This window comes from Letharia columbiana, assembly GCF_014066305.1.
Source record: "Letharia columbiana isolate WasteWater2 chromosome Unknown Sc0000028_s0, whole genome shotgun sequence".
NCBI lineage: Eukaryota > Fungi > Ascomycota > Lecanoromycetes > Lecanorales > Parmeliaceae > Letharia > Letharia columbiana.
In genome coordinates this window covers 191420-207248 of record NW_023501070.1, presented here as the reverse complement: position 1 = coordinate 207248, position 15829 = coordinate 191420, and the positions used below count along the sequence as shown (strand labels likewise).

At 52.9% G+C, this 15829-nt stretch overlaps 5 protein-coding genes across 5 annotated transcripts; 3 read left to right on the top strand and 2 right to left on the bottom strand.

Moving 5' to 3' along the window:
- Positions 1–422: 422 nt before the first annotated feature.
- HO173_008149 (uncharacterized protein) lies at positions 423–4318 on the bottom strand (the record flags this gene model as incomplete). The annotated part of the gene is made up of 3 exons (XM_037310049.1): positions 423–3737; positions 3880–4172; positions 4237–4318. 3 exons carry the CDS (start codon positions 4316–4318, stop codon positions 423–425), a joined length of 3690 nt encoding a protein of 1229 aa, XP_037163009.1.
- Positions 4319–7066: 2748 nt separating this feature from the next.
- On the top strand, positions 7067–8563 carry HO173_008148 (uncharacterized protein; the record flags this gene model as incomplete). Its single annotated transcript, XM_037310048.1, has 4 exons — positions 7067–7121; positions 7176–7400; positions 7548–8210; positions 8295–8563. The coding sequence occupies 4 exons, from the start codon at positions 7067–7069 to the stop codon at positions 8561–8563; spliced, it is 1212 nt and encodes a 403-aa protein (XP_037163008.1).
- Positions 8564–9111: 548 nt separating this feature from the next.
- On the bottom strand, positions 9112–10410 carry HO173_008147 (uncharacterized protein; the record flags this gene model as incomplete). Its single annotated transcript, XM_037310047.1, has 3 exons — positions 9112–9555; positions 9612–9697; positions 9747–10410. The coding sequence occupies 3 exons, from the start codon at positions 10408–10410 to the stop codon at positions 9112–9114; spliced, it is 1194 nt and encodes a 397-aa protein (XP_037163007.1).
- A 987-nt stretch (positions 10411–11397) lies between these two features.
- On the top strand, positions 11398–14105 carry HO173_008146 (uncharacterized protein; the record flags this gene model as incomplete). The annotated part of the gene is made up of 2 exons (XM_037310046.1): positions 11398–13691; positions 13745–14105. The coding sequence occupies 2 exons, from the start codon at positions 11398–11400 to the stop codon at positions 14103–14105; spliced, it is 2655 nt and encodes an 884-aa protein (XP_037163006.1).
- Positions 14106–14476: 371 nt separating this feature from the next.
- On the top strand, positions 14477–15533 carry HO173_008145 (uncharacterized protein; the record flags this gene model as incomplete). The annotated part of the gene is made up of 4 exons (XM_037310045.1): positions 14477–14578; positions 14653–14687; positions 14756–15292; positions 15365–15533. 4 exons carry the CDS (start codon positions 14477–14479, stop codon positions 15531–15533), a joined length of 843 nt encoding a protein of 280 aa, XP_037163005.1.
- Between the last annotated feature and the right edge of the window lie 296 nt (positions 15534–15829).

The following is a 15829-nucleotide window of genomic DNA, read 5'->3' as shown; positions in this document are numbered from 1 at the left end:
TCGAAAGTCACTGCACAAGGGGCACAGGTGAATAGTAATACAGGTTGAATTATCTACAAGAAGGGAAAACCTTTCCGATGTTTTAGGAAGAATAAAAAAAAATCGCACGCTGAAGACGAAGGGAAGAGATATTAGATCGGCATTATGCCACGCCTTTCCCACCCGGCAAGGGATTTATGAGTATCGGTCTGTGTAATGAGGTCAGCGGGTATCCAGGATGTGACTATGGGTGGTTCAAAAAGGGGATCAGATTCATACCATAAAAACGTTTCGTAAAAGCTCTCCGCCGTAGAAAAAAGAAAAGATTCGACATTGCGGTATCGAGACCTTGAAAGTTGAGCTACATCTATCGTACTGTTTACGTCAGTATGTCTTGAATGGCTGGGAAAGACAGGGAACATACCATAAAAACGAACCACATTTCAATTCCTCCCCCAAGCACGACCTCCACTACCACCACGTCCACCGCTGTCACGTCCACTGACTTCACCACGAGCGTGATCTCCGCGACGGCTAGCACTTCCTTGGGTCGGGTCCTCGTACTCGCCTTGCTCGCGACGTGGATCTCTGCCAACCCTCGCTGGAGGGGCAGTAGCGAACCACTGGGGGTCGAAGAACGTGTGGTCGTTCTTGGCGTTATGGTCGATCGCGTAGGCTGGAGGAGGAGCGTAGTGGTTCATGTAGTCATATGGGCCATTCATGCCGGCCATGAGGTTGCTGTAGACTCCACCGAACATCGCTTCTATCGCTCGTGCGTCATCGTCAAGGAACTCGCGGGCTGAGCGCACCATCCCCTCTGTGTCATTGACTGAAGTAACGCCGGCAAGGGTGGAGAAGGGAGCTTGAGTTGCAGCTCGCGTCGGACCATGATTGCTAGGTGGCGTGGTGAATCCAGGTGGACGACCGTGACCAATAGGTCTTGGGGTCGCGGCTTGACGAGCTCGATCGCTGGGGTCGTCATCCTCGGAATTGTCTGCAAGTTGACTGACGGTACGAGGAGCTGCGTCTTCGAGAGGGAAACGTTCCGGATTCATTCTATTCATTGTCTGACGAGGAAGAATCGCCGCCGCGTATGAGAGATCGCGAGGATCAGTGCGGAACCATGTGGCTGCCTCTTCCAAGCGTTGCTGAGGGTTTCGTTTGGGCGGGGCCCCTTTGGCGATCTCATTCATGAACGCGTTGCCAGCGCCAATGGCCGCAGCCGGGAGTCCCGCATTCTTGGTGTAGGCAGCGGCATCGTGGCCAAAACCGGGGGGAGCCGCAGGAGCTCGATAGGGCTCACGAAGACCAGTAATCTCAGTAGCTGCAGTGGCGCGCTCAGGGCTTTTGAGCATGTCACCCGCATAATATTGCAAGGGTAGATGGTCGCTCTCACCGAGCGCTGCTCTCCCTTGGCGACGACTTGTATCTGGTCTTGGCTTCATGAAAGCCGGATTCGTTGTGACCGGACGCTGTGTGGTAATGGACTCGTAGCTAGGAGCTTGAGCCCGAAGCGTAGATCCAGTGACAGTAGTATCTGTGACCGTAGACGAAGGCCTACTTGAAGGCTGGCGATCTCGGTGAGGATCATTCATCACAGTCCTAGCAGATCCTGTAGGCCCTTGGGAAGATGCAACGACCGTGTCGAGGTTTTGCCTCAACGCTTCTTGATTTCGTCTCATAGTCAGGCCTGAGCCGGTATAGGCGGCAGGATCTCGAATGGGGACTGCGTGAGATAATCTGCCAGAAGGCGGCTGGACACCGCCTTGTGTGGGACGACGGCGTTGGTCTTGAGCAATCTTGCCAGTGTAGTCTTCCAGCGACAAGCTTTCAAGTTTTGGTTCTTGTAGAAATTCCTTTTGCTGATCAATGGTGCCTCTCACAGCTGGCAGTCGTACGGACGCACGAGGTTTACTTACAAGTTGTTGTTCGAATGCTGCGCGGAGCTCATGCGGACCTGCTCCAGGGTTCTGGTCACGATTATTGACGAAAGCTTGTTGCTCGTAGGCCGACTGCTGGCCACGATAGGGGGACATTCCAGCATTCGGAGCATGTGTAACTTGCTGAGCGTTTGAGAGGAACGACGACGCACTAGGATCTGAGGCATAAGTAGTGAGTGTTGGCTGATGTCCGTAATCCGGCGATTGACCATAGACCGCTTGTTGTGCTGCATATTCGGCGTATTTAGATGGCTGATTACGCCCATAGTGCTGAATGTGTGTGGGTTGGTCCTGGAAAGGATCATCGAGGTATTCTTCGGATTGCTCTTGCTTAGCTAGTTCTAGAGCTCGGTATCGAGCTTCTTCTTGATCCATGTATCGCATCTTGCGTTGGCGCTGCACCATGTCTGGATCATCGTATTGAGTGTCCAGATTGATGTTTCCAGATGGGGACTCCCTCGTAATCTGACGAGCTGTAGACGGCGGTGGATCAGTTGGCATGTATGGGTTGGTGTAAGGGCGACCACTCTTTGTGGTGGTGACAATAGCATGAGGATTGTGAACATCCTGGCTCGCGTGTGAATTTCGTGAAGAGGACTGACGAGATGATTGCTGGCCAGAGTGGCCACCGCGAGTGGACTTGTTTGTTGGGGTCTGAGTGGCCATGTTGGCTTCGGGTAAATCAGGATCCCACTGATTAGTCTCAAGGTTGAAGGTGGCTGTTGGCAGGGTGTCTGAAAGTGGCAAAGATCGGGGTGCGGAGTAAGCTTTGGGCGATGCTGGACGATGAACTTGACTGCTTGCTTGCGAGCTTTGTCTGTGCGCGGCAAGCGAACCGTTGGCCTTGCTCTCGATCTCACGGTACGGGTCAAGAATACGTTGCTGAAAATCTTGAGGTGTAAAAGGAAAAGCCGCTTGTCCGGAATTTTTCGACCCTCGTCTATCAGTGTTGATCAAGGCGGTTAAGCTCTTCGCAAACTGGCCGTACTGTTGAGAAGCATCTAAATGGCGAGCCGGGAGCGGAAAGGAAGGTTGAGTCTGTCCAGACACTTGTGAGCTTCGTCTGTCGGTGTTGACGGGGGTGTAGGAGTTATGATTCAAGCTATGACCTTGGAGCTGGAATGAATTATGAGCTTGTCTAGACGCTGGTAGTGAGCTTTGACTATGTGGGTTGATCGTGGCGCTAAAATGTTGAGTCGAACCGTAATACTTGGGGGGAAATGAAGAATGGACTTGTCCAGAGGGTTGCGAGCTTAGCGTGTCTTGTTGGATCAAGGCGCTGAAGTCTTGACTTGAGCGGTGATCTTGTGCGGGCGGAAAAGAGGAGTTAGCTTGGCCAGACGCTTGAGAGCTCCGTCTGTCAGCGTAGCTGGAGCGGATGGGGCTCGGAAGTTTCGTGGCGTAATGAGATGGGCCAAGCTCGTCGCAGTGAGGTAGATCAGGCTCGTGGGAGCCACGTCTGTCAGGGCTTGGGTTGTCCAAGTGGTTGAGGATCCTGTCGTCAAGCTCGGCCTCGATATGATGAGGGCGTTCGGGAAGTTGAGAGGATGAAAGTGTGGTGGGTGATGGAGGACTGAAGAGTGGGTGAACGGATGAAGTTGACGCGGGTTCCGTCACTTTGTTTTCGCCTTCCTTTTCCTGGATTTCTTGGAGCTCGCTTAGCTTATGTGTCTCATACTTCTTGCCTCGACCACGCCGCGTGAATTTATACGTTCCAAGGCTGACAGCCCCTGACAGATCAGGAATTTCATCGTCAATGGACTGCATTTGGGCGGCTCGTCGTGCTCTGGCAGCGTTCAATTCGGCAGCGCGTGCTTTCTGATAGCAACAAGGAATCAGCGTTTCCTCTCCATGTCGGTATCCGAGCCCTTAAACATTTTGCAGTGGACCACTCTTTCAATATGCAACAAGACTGCAAATCTGAGACGGAATGGGAAATTTGGGCTCTGAAGACACATACCTGTGCAAACGACGCTCCGTCAGATGCGTTGGCTAGGTTAACTTGCCAATTGTACGGGTTGGGGTGAGAAGACACGTTGGCTTCTGCTTCCTCTGAAAATGACGGCTTCTTAAAGGTGAACGGGTTGGTCCGTTGCATTCTTTGTTCTGGGGTCTCTTCCACAGGGGGCTTAGGAATGATCCGAATGTGTGAGAATGGGCCATTTCTTGCAGCCAAGTTCGAAAGGTCGGGAGCGGGTAGTGGGATACCGGAGGAAACACTGTTTGTAAAATTGGCGTCGCGTGAGTTGTGTTCTTGTGTTTCTCAAGAACGTCAGCAATCTCTTCTTTGGTCACGATGCACGCCTTGATGTCTCACTGATAATACCTTCGAGAAGGGCTCGAGACTCACGACGAGGTCGTCTACCACCGTGGCCTTCTCCTAGCGGAGGAGGAGTCATAGGAGGTTCTTTCTCCCGAGCAGCTAGCTTGTTAATCGGTCTTACTAGATGAAGAGCTTCAGCTCCAGTTCATTCCCGATCAACCGCCCAACTTCGTAGGCCTGGACCAACGAGGCAAGAGCTTGCAAAGTAGGGAAGGAGCGACGCAGATGTGCTAGGATGGTGTTCGATCCAACTGAATGAAGGAGATCGAGCCCGAGCTCACTCAGAGCCAAGCCCTCAGCTCAGCCTGCGTGGAAGGAGGACGCTGGGACCGTCAAGAAAGGAACGAGCGATGCAAGAGCGATGGTGGACTTGATGCTATACAGCAGTAGGTACAAGCCAACGGCTTACAGCATGAGGAACAGGGCTGGAAGCATGGTTATTGGGTTGGGTGCTTGGTAGGGGGTCGGTGGGAAAGGTGAGCTCAGACACACTTTGAGAACAACAATTCCTTTTCGGTTAGTGGTGCCGTTCATCACAACTTCACGTTGAGTGCGCCGAGGTCCGAAGTACTAGCGGATGATCAACACTGTACTGGGAGAGGAGGTTTATTAAGTCCGGGGAGGTGGAACTAGGCCTAGGGCTCTCACGACATGAGCCTGTCTTTGTCAGTCGCATCCACTACTACAAGCCATACTTGTTCAGTCATTGTGAGCATATTCATGGTGCCTGTCAGCTGCATGTGGATTGAGATTGACGTTCCAAGCTTCTCTGGAGGAGATTAGAAGGTTCCATGCATACGCTGAACAAACGAGCTTAAGAACAAGGGTATGCAGCATGGCAGTCCGCATCCTTCCAGAAGGGTATCAAAGAGAGCACTGGATATACCAATGGCTGCAGCCCCTGCAGTGGACGTCCAGCAAACTGTTTCCCACAGCATCTGGCCATCCTTCCTCACATCAGAATCACGAACCCGCGTGGCAAATCCCAGCCATAGGCTCATCGGTCCATCCTCCCTCAGCCAACAAGGGTGTCCAATTTTGAGATTGGCCCACAGATAGAATATATCTCCTCTTTCGTTCCGTAGGCTCGTTCAGGCTTCAGAAGCTTGGCTACCGAAAAGGCATCAAAAATAAGCGGGGCGGTACGCTTGACGATACAGAAAGTTTCGGTGCCATGACTCCAGCTATCCACACTTCAGCCGCATCCTACTGTCCCCTCATGATTCTTATGCTGATTGCATACCGACTAGTCGTTCGGGTTCGGAAGCCATGTCCCGCTTTCGCTCACACTTTTCCTTCAAGGCGCAGCTTCTCTAGCACGTTCCAAGTGATCCCTACGCCTCTCCGGAGCTGAGAGCTAGAATTTCAGGCCAGCGAGCCTGGAGTTCTCAAAGCCTGCAGCAGTAGAGCGGAATCTCGTTGCAGTCCAGCTCCATCTCGAGTGTTGCGTTGCCGAGATGAAACTCTCTCCTCAACACATGCAACGCAGCCCAGACAGGCACAAAGAGCTTCTCGGCATGTCAGGGTACTTGGCAAACAAGTCCTGTATTGTTGTCTCGGGGTTCCACAGAAGGAGAAGTGCGGTCAAGTCGGAGAGCAAGAAGCCTCGGCAGAATGCTCGCTGTTTCGTTGCGGTCACGGACCCTTGACTGACGGAGTCAATCTACTGTATAGAAAATGTCGTTAGCAATGATCATCGAGGCGGAAGACAGGCGCACTCTTCGTTCTCCAGTGTCAAATCTTAGTGTGACTGCTGGTTTGAAGCATCTCTTCTCCGCCTATGGTGCGCTGACAGCACCTTTTAAGACGCATGAAAAGGGCCCAGGCCAGCAAAATGGGATTCTCTGAACAACGACTCGCCTAAATCATATGAGTCAGACAACAGATGATGATCGGGGAAGCATGAATGAAGGGAGTGGAAGAATCTGCAATGGAATGAGGTCGGAGATGGCGAGTCAAGCATTGCGCCAAGCCGGATGAGCCCGAATCATGAATCTACTGGCCACGGCGACAGCATATTAATATTTTCGATGATTGATGGACATGTCATGGACAACGTCCAAGGTTCAAGAGCACGACAGAGGATAGCTGGCCCGGAGAGTACTCTCTTGTTTTGGTCTTGATTTACAATTATGAGACGATCAGAGGGAAGAGAATGGCTTCCGAACCTGGTATTCACAACTGCACAAGGATTTTGCCTGATGCAATCATGCATTTTGACCGTATTTCTCTTCCAACATGACATAAAGAGCATCATTTCTGCCATGAAATTGTTAATCTCGAAGCCTCAAAGGCAAAGATAGCCCTCAGAAAGGCTTCGGGGTCCTGTACTGTAGATCTGTGGCTGTGCATGTACGCCTCTACGCCACACCTTTCGCACGTGAGAGTGACATCAGTGAAATGGTGGGGCGAGATTGCCCCGCTCATGCCAAGTTATCAGAAAGCTGAGCTTGTAATTTATTGTTCTAACTTGATTCCTTGATAGTAAACCGGTAGTGTAGGCATGTGACGTCTGAATCGAATGAGAAAAAGTCCCTGCCAACTTTTCACTTTTCACTACTTTACCTTGTACCAGCTCAGGGAGTACCTACCTTAGACCCTCAATTCGTAGTTAGTTCGTACGGCAAGCAAAGCGCACATCTTTATTTACCCACCTATTTCTACAACTACTTAAGACCCCGCCTTCATCCTGCTTCACCAAATCTTTTTCATTTCAACAACTCTCAAACCTCGAACCTCGTACTCAATCTATCACCTCTCAACCAACTCACACGTCCAACTTCATTTACAATTAACTCTTCAATAAACACTTCACACCGCCAACATGTCTGGACTCATGCACAAGGTCAAGGATGCCCTTCAAGGCGGCCACAAAGATGGTGAGTTCCCTCTCTTGAAAGCGTCACCATCGGCTACTAATCTCATCACTCCAGAGAACGCAAAGCTCGAGCATGACGGGCTCCAGGGAGACCACGGCAGCCAGTCCGGCGTTCATGACACTCCCGTCTCAGGTTCCGTTGCTCACGGTGACTCCATGTCGCCTACAAACCCTGGCGTCCTCAACTCCACCAAGCGTGGTATCCACGGTGACCGTGACACCGGCACATCTGGTACTGGCCTTTCGAACCAAGAACTCACTGGACAGACCGGGATCGAGGGTGAGTCCGGCTCTGTTGCCCACGGCAGTTCCATGTCTCCTACCAATCCTGGTGTCCTCCATTCCACTAAGCCTGGCATCCATGGAGCGAGAGATGCCGGGACTGGGAGTACAGGCCTTTCCAATGCTGAGCTAATGCAAGACTCAGGTGCAGGCTCTGGAATCGGCTCTGGTACTGGCTCAGGTTATGATAGCACTTTCCGGGATACTGGCCTCGGTAGCGGCAACAACGCTGGGCCTCAGTACACCGGGACAAGCGAGCGTGACACCGGCCTTGTTGGCTCTGGCGTCGACACTACGGGCCGTGGCACCACTATGGATGAGTCCTCAATGAACGCGGGATCCGGATCAAGCTACAACCCCAACGACCGTAGCAGCACTGGTCTCGACGGTCAGGATGTCTTGACCGGCTCCGGCTCAAACACCCGCGACACTGGTATAGTGGGAGGTACGGGCTCCGGCTACGACTCAAGCTCTCGCATGGACCGTGATAACACGGTTACTGGCTCCGGCCTCGGTGGTGACGAGGGCATGATTGCTGGGGGCTCAGTTCCTCAAACAGGCTCTGGATACGACACGAACACCGGCGGTGCTGACTTGACTAGCGGAGGAACAGGGTCCGGCTTGACTGGCAATGACTCCGGCTTGGGCTCTGGCTACGACTCAAACACTCGCGATACCGGTATCACCGGCGAGGGATATTCTGGAGCGGGCTCAGGCTTGACAGGTGGTAGCTCCGGCTACGACTCAAATACTCGCGATACCGGTATCACCGGCGAGGGATTGTCTGGAGCGGGCTCAGGCTTGACAGGTGGTAGCTCCGGCTACGACTCTAATACTCGCGATACCGGTCTCACCGGCGAGGGATTGTCTGGAGCGGGCTCAGGCTTGACAGGTGGTAGCTCCGGCTACGACTCTAACACTCGCGATACCGGTCTCACTGGTGAGGGGATAACCGGCACAGGCTCAGGAATGACCGGTGGTGATTCCGGCTTCGGTTCCGGCACCGGCTCAAGCGGCCGCACGGGCCTCGTTGGTGAGGGCGAGCGATACGTCGAGGGTTCCGAGAAGCACCACCATGGAGACGGGCACCCAGAGGACATCGTTCACCCCGGTCACCACTACACCGAGACCGCCAACGCTCTCGACCCTCACTTGAACTAGGCCGGGGAAAGCGGTCTGATTGATACTCGCCATGTCAGCACATTTGCGGGTGCGAAGTCAGGATACTTGCTTGCTTGCTTGCTCGAGCTGGATATCGAAAAGGGATGGAAGGAGCTTGATGGAAAAGCAGTCGCATTGCGGTATGCAATAGCCCGCCTGTAAATAGAAATGCGAAACGAGCATGAGCATATCAATGATTCCCCTTCTCGAAGAGTCTTACCGTCCCGATTGGATTGAACACTCTACATACTTCTGACCCGCTCGTGATGGAGCAAGTAGAGTCGTGATTAATAATAGGCTTCTCCGGCTTTGCGATTTGCTTGTTCTTGTTCATGTCATGACTGAACGAAGCTACTGCTAATATACTTGATGTGCTGGCGGAAAGGGAGTGTGAATCCATGTATTCCAAGCCATACAGACCTGCTTCTCTCCCCTTCTCTAGCCTCAAATCCCCAGACGAAAGCCAAAGCAAGCCATGCGATCCTCCCCAAGCGACCCAACCTCTGTCATCCTGCCTGCTCCACACCTCGGCCTTTTAACGGATCCCGTCAAGTTCGCGCACCGTTTGACACGTTACCCAACTCCGCCCCAGGGGCAGCGTCGTAGACGTCGGTGAGGTCCTCGGTCTCCTTCTGCGATACCTCTGCGGGTGAGAAGCCGGGCTCTTTCCGTCCGCCTTTCAACGCGGACATCCTCCGATGGCGCCCTTGTCCAGCCGTGTGGTTTCCCGGACTGGCCTTGACGCCGTCCGGGTCGTAGTGATCGGCTTCTGCGCCGGTTACGGTTCTGGCCGCGCCGTGAGTCTGTTGATCGCTTGGTTGCAGGTGGACGGTGGTTGGAGGCCGACTGCCGTGGATCTCCGGGTCGAAATGTTCCTTCTCGTGCTCGTCGAAATCGGCACCGGGATTCGCGGTTTCGTATTCGAGCATCTTCATGAACCGGTAGAAGCCCGAGGCTAGAAGCGAGCCGAGGATGGGCCCGAGCCAGTAGATCTGAGTGTCCCGCGGGTCAGTGTCCGTTGTCAATTGCAGGGACAAGGGCGGCATACCCAATGATAGTGGTGAAACGTATGTAAGACCACCTCAGGGCCGAATGATCGAGCCGGGTTTACTGACCCGCCGGTGTAGAAGACACCTGAAGCAGTCAGCAGACACAGAGGTTGGGTCCATTATTGGGACCGGACCAGTAAGTTCAGCAATGAACAACGACAAGCCAATGCCAACGGGCGCTATGAAGGTTGCCTTGTGCTTCTCGGCCGCAAGCATGAAAATGGTGAAGACTAGTTGAGCGGTAAGGAACATCTCGATGAAGAGACCCTGGGTAATCGAGGTGCCTATCCTGAGCGCGGTCCGGACGTCCAGTGGTCCTGGAAATAGCACGCTGACGACCGCGGCCGCAGAAATGGCACCGAGGATCTGTGACACCGCGAGAAGCACGCCGCGTATATATGGCAATGCCCCGACGAGACACATTCCGAGTGTGACGGCAGGATTGAAGAGCCCTCCAGAGATGCGAAAGAAAACCCAGGCGTTGACGGCCAGAGAGAAGCCGAAGCACAAGCTGATGTACAGGAGTTGGGCTGGATTGGAAGCCTGAGCAACAGTAGTGGACGTCTGAGGTTTCGCTTGGGTGTTTGCGACTTGGGTGCCGGAGAAAGCGAAGAAGAGGAATAAAAAGGTGCCGATGAACTCTCCGCACATGGCAACGAAATGAGAGCGAAAGTGTCTGGGTAGGTATCTCAGGATTGGAAGCCGATTGACGATTGTGGAGTCAGTCCCCTGCCTGTGTAGCTTCCTGGCCCTTCCCGGAAGCACGAAGCCTGCGGCTAGAGGTTCGTCAATGTTCATGATTGTAGGATGTAGGTTTGCGTAATGCGGTAGGATGTAGGATCAATGAAGTTATCCAGGACACTGGAAGAAGAGACTGGGAAAGTTGATTGAGCTTCAAACATAAAGAAGCCGTTGGCAGGAGGCGATGAGACACACTGCCCGCAGAAAGGAAAGCGGTACCTGTCGCTCATGCCGCGCCTTCCTTATGCTCCAGCACAGTTGCTGGGCTGGTACACTGGCGCTCATATTCAACCAAATTCCATCTTCTACGAGCTACCGTTTAGTAGCAGCGAAGGGTGCGAAGACAATGAACAGCTCTTCGCAACGCTGCCTTCTGCTTTCTGACACATCCCACCGTTTTCATACTTGACCATTTGTATGGTGATGGAGTGATTAGCGCACGTCAGCGGTTGAAGTTTCTCAGCAACGGGTATTTGAGAGTTAAAGGTTAGATGTCTAAGGTAGCTACATCCATCCGAGTAAAGTCTCTTGTACACAGGATGCCCTAGGCTTTTGATCATAGATGTTGGCAGGACATGTTGTTTGTCTGGACTCTTGTGGTCGGAGACCTACTCGTAAAGCATGTTGCCTAAGGACCATTGCTACTTGAGTTATGCAGCTTTGCTAATGTAAGGTATAAAGCACCGAAGACGCTAAGATATGTAAACAAAGGACATCTTTGACCATGACGTGATTGATCCTAGATTTCTGAAAAAAAGCTTAACCAGCTTAACCAGCTTGGACAAAAGCAATATTGGCTAGCCTCATTAGAGTTAAGTACCCGAGCCGCCATCGTAGCCTTGGCACTGGCAGCATGATCACACTCACTCCGACATCACAGTCTCCTAAGCACTCCTGACCATTATCACTGAAAATTCTACTGCATGAAGAGGCCTGCTTTACGTAAAATTTCCCTATCTCTATGGACGCTGTATTCCGCCATCCTTGTTTGGCGGCAGTCTGAGCGTTTATCCAACTTTTGAGTAGGCACGCCTTCGCTCCAAGATGCCTCCCCACCATCTGATTTTGGTATTCTTGTGCATTGTCGGCCTACCGACTGTCTTGACATTCTTTTCCCTCCTACATTCAAATCCAAGGGGCCAGATAGCAACAGAATCAACCTCCGACACGCCAAAAAGTGGCCTCCGCGCTCTGTTCTCCTTCCACACGCCGTCTACTCTCTTCCCGCCTTCAGCCATCATCAGCCTCACAGACGACAACTCAACATTCTTCCTTGCTCGACCTGCCGATTTTGGCCCTTCTCTTTCAGGAAATGGCCTGAGTGGGCAGCTTTGGATCGGCAGCGGTTTTGGTGATGATAATTTAGGAAGAGGAGGCCCTGGCGCAGGCGCAGAAGGCGAGCTTGGGTGCAGCGATGTACCCGGCTGGGAAGGCGGCATTCAGCAGCATCGTAGAGATACCAGCGCCGACCAGACCTCTGTTGCTCACAGTGGCGACGAGGCCAATGCTGCTCAGCAGAAGAATGGTGGGGGTTCACCACTCGAAGTAGTATCCGACGATGCCGAAGAGCCTTCTGAGGCTGACGGCACTGACGACCACCTACACCACCCTCTCCCTTCATCACCCGTCTCGAAGCCTTCGGGGCCCGGACGACCTGCTCAGCACCAGGCGGCTCAAGTGGGGCAACCTTCTACACATGCAGATATACAGTCGCTGCAGGAAAGTGCTGAGATATCCGGAAAGATTGTATTGCTGAGTCGCGGCGGCTGTGGTTTTTTGGAAAAAGTCAAATGGGCACAGCGGCGAGGTGGCAGCGCTCTCATTGTGGGTGACCATACCCGCGGTGGCGCACTTGTCACAATGTACGCACGAGGAGACACATCCAATGTCACGATTCCGTCGCTGTTCACGTCACATACTACTGCTCATCTGCTTTCATCCCTCATTCCTCCTGAGAGCCCTGTGGATGAGTCTGAATCAGAGGACACAATAACTGGACCAGGATCCAGTGCTGGTGCTAAGAAGGAGGGTTCAAAGACTAGAGCTGACGTTGACGGACCTACCTTCACACCTGCGTCCGGTCCAAAGTCGACCTCAACACCGTCGAGATCTTCTAAGGGAAAGAATGCGAAGTCTTCGGGAAAAAACGGAAAATTGCAGCCAAAGGAAAAGCCGAGCTGGCTAAGATCCCTCGCGTCTAGTCTGGGAATGGGTAGGGAGAATTATGCTCCTGGAACGCTGGAGGACAGTCGGCGACCGCCAAGCAGTGGCCGCCTCGACTGGTTTAGTGAGAAACTGACTGACGAATCACCCAAAGAAAAAGCGACGAACTCAAAAGAAAAGAATGGGAAAGCTAAAGGCCAAAGCAAAAGCGAGCCATTCGGAAAAGTCACCAAAGATACCAAGAAGTATTCTTCACATCCCGGTTCTAGCGATGATTTTGTTATTGGCGTTCAGGATTGGCGCGACCCAGATCTTGTAGCAGCGAAGCCTTCCGCCAAAACGAAGAGCACTACGACCACTCGAGCTTCTGCAGCAACTCCCGTGCCATCGAAAGGATCTGGGAAGGCGGGTGATTCAGCCGATGAGAAGCCAGGAAGCGCCCTAACAGGTGGCAGCATCACGCCAGGTAGTGGACAATACAACAAGCCAGGAAACAAGGCCGGAACTAGTGATCAATCCCAGAAAGCTGCAGCGAAAGACGAGAGCAAGAAAATTGCCACCGGTTTGAAGAACCAAGCTGCAGCACAGGAAGCCAGTGTCAGCCAGCTTGACGCCGAGTCGGATGAGGAACATGAAGGACTGTGGGTCACTCTAACCCCAACGACTATGTCTACAAGCCCTTTTTTCGATACGCTGCTCGTTCTAGTAGTAAGCCCACTAGTCACTTTGACAGTTGTCTACGCTCTCCTGCTATTGCGTTCAAGGATCCGTCGACGGAGATGGCGAGCGCCGAAATCTGTGGTCGATCGTCTTCCAATACGGACATACCATACCATGTCCTGCACTTCTACCACTTCGTCGACGCGGTTTGCTTCGCCTCAAAGCTCTTCGCCGACCTCTCCTCTCCTCCAGACGTGTCCTCGGACTGTCACAGCTCGTTCGAGACCACGTTCAGCGACGGCATCGGGTATTGGGGACGCTGTCTCTGCGTCTCTGGAACGAGCTAGTGCAAAGGTATCCACAGCGCAGCTGGAGAAAGGCGCCAGTCTGATTAAGCCTCACAAGAAATACAATGGCAAGCAAGTCGAGTGTGTGGTCTGTCTTGAGGAATATGTGGATGGTGAAAGCAGAGTGATGAGCCTACCGTGTGGCCATGAGTTTCACGCCGAGTGCATGTAAGCAACCTACGCCTTTTCATTTACCTAACTGTGTACTGACTGATTGCTAGAACGCCTTGGCTTGTCACTCGCCGCCGAACGTGCCCTATCTGCAAAGGGGACGTCGTTCGCTCGATGACCAATCCACCCTCGAGCACTACCACATCTGCCGCTCACACACCATACCACGACAATGTCGAAGACGTCCAGGCACAGGCTGCTGAGACTACCAACGAATCGCCTTCAGCCGCAATTCCAATCCCTCGTGATACTGACCTGGAGCGCGGTGATGATATGGCAGCTACTCTCGTCAACGACCAACCCGAAGCCTCGACCTCGAGGAGCAGCTGGAGGGGTCTCACATCGCTTAGTCTATCTGCGTTCAGCGGAGAGGCAGGGAGGAGACAACCGCAAGCCAACCGAGATAGATGAGATGATATCTTGAGTGATCATTGAATCTTTCCATAGCCAAGGAGCATGGGCGTTCGGGGCGTTGGACAGCATGGATACGGAGTGTGGAGGTTGGCAACGAACAGTGCAAGCGTTACGTACCACCATTGTACCTAGGGGTCTACTTGTTCAAACGGGATCATCCAATTTTAGATATCAAGCTTCTATCGAGATTATTACTTCAGTCATTCATGCCCCTCACGACGGAGTATGCAAGCGTAAAAGAGAGTCGTAGGGCTGATACTGATCACGTGCCTTGTTTTCATGGCACTCCAACGAGGCTCGCAAGACTCGTACAATCGACATCACCTCCGCCCTCACTACTCTATTCTGCATATAACCACTCTCCTACCATGGCAGACAAAGTCAGGGACGTCGCTGTCGGCGAGGCCGACCGCATCAAGACCCTAACCGTTCAAGCGGCGCGTTCTGCGGCATACCTATACCCTGTCAAGGCAAGCTGTCAGATTCTACCAGTTGTTTACCGCAACACTCGGAGGTCTGTCTGCTAATGAATTCGAGTGTCTAGGGTATCTACTATTTCCTATCCCATCGCTCTCTATGGTATGGCCCCGTTCGCGACCGCAATGCTAGCACAGCAGACAGCAGACGCTAAACACTTACCTTCCCAGGAAGCCTCTCACAACCAAGCTTGCCCCGACAATGACTCTAGGCCTCGGCGTAACCACCTTTATGTTCCTCTTCACCTACGTACCCCAGGTGGCCGTCATGGCGTTTACCTCTGGCCCTTTGGCTGCCGTCAGCGCCGCCCTGCTCGTCCTGTCTGAGTCTTCAACCCTCTTCACAATTCTCAGCAAGACCTTCCTCATCGAAGACGCTCTCACCGACACATTTGATGGCGTGCTGGTGTCTAAGAATACTACAAATCTTGTCAGCGAGGGAAGGCAGATCAAAGGAGGCAGCGATATCATGGGCAAGCTGGGGAAGTTGACGAAGAAGCCGTTTCAGAAGTTTACGCCTACGGCAATTATTAGGTACTTCATGTATCTACCGCTGAACTTCATACCAGTGGTTGGAACGGTTCTGTTTGTGGTATTGCAGGGGAGGCGTGCTGGCCCGGCGGCTCATTCGCGGTATTTTCAGTTGAAGCAGTGGAATAGTACTCAGAAGCAGAAGCACATTGAGGAGTATAAAGCGGCGTACACGAGGTAAGTCACCACCAGGCGGCACCAGTGCAGGGGCTTTGGGATTCGGAACATGTGCTGATAGGTATGGGTTAGCTTCGGTGTTGCAGCTGTCCTGCTAGAATTGGTGCCTATTGCGAGTATCCTGTTTGCATTTACAAATACGGTGGGAGCAGCTCTGTGGGCAGCGGATATTGAGAAGGGGAATGTGACGACGGAGGGTACGGCGCCGGGGTTGAATGAGCAGGCCGGGAAGGCGGAGTGACATAGGAGGGTGGGAGTGTGGTGCGAGAGTAGACGGCAGCTTGCAGGGCTGTCAGTCTCATTGCGAGGATCTCTCCGCCGTTTTCGTCTGCAAACTGCTTACGCTACTGGCAAGAAGATATCCTTTAACCACCGGAACATGCGAACCGAAGCGTCTCGAAACGCCAGATTCACTATGCGAGGTGAGAAACAATGCATGCATTCCACGTGTCATATTTCGTGGCATGAACATGGCCATCACTCGGGCCTGAGTATCCTACCAGCTGCTCTTCGTGGGTGTCCATTCAAATTTCCCTT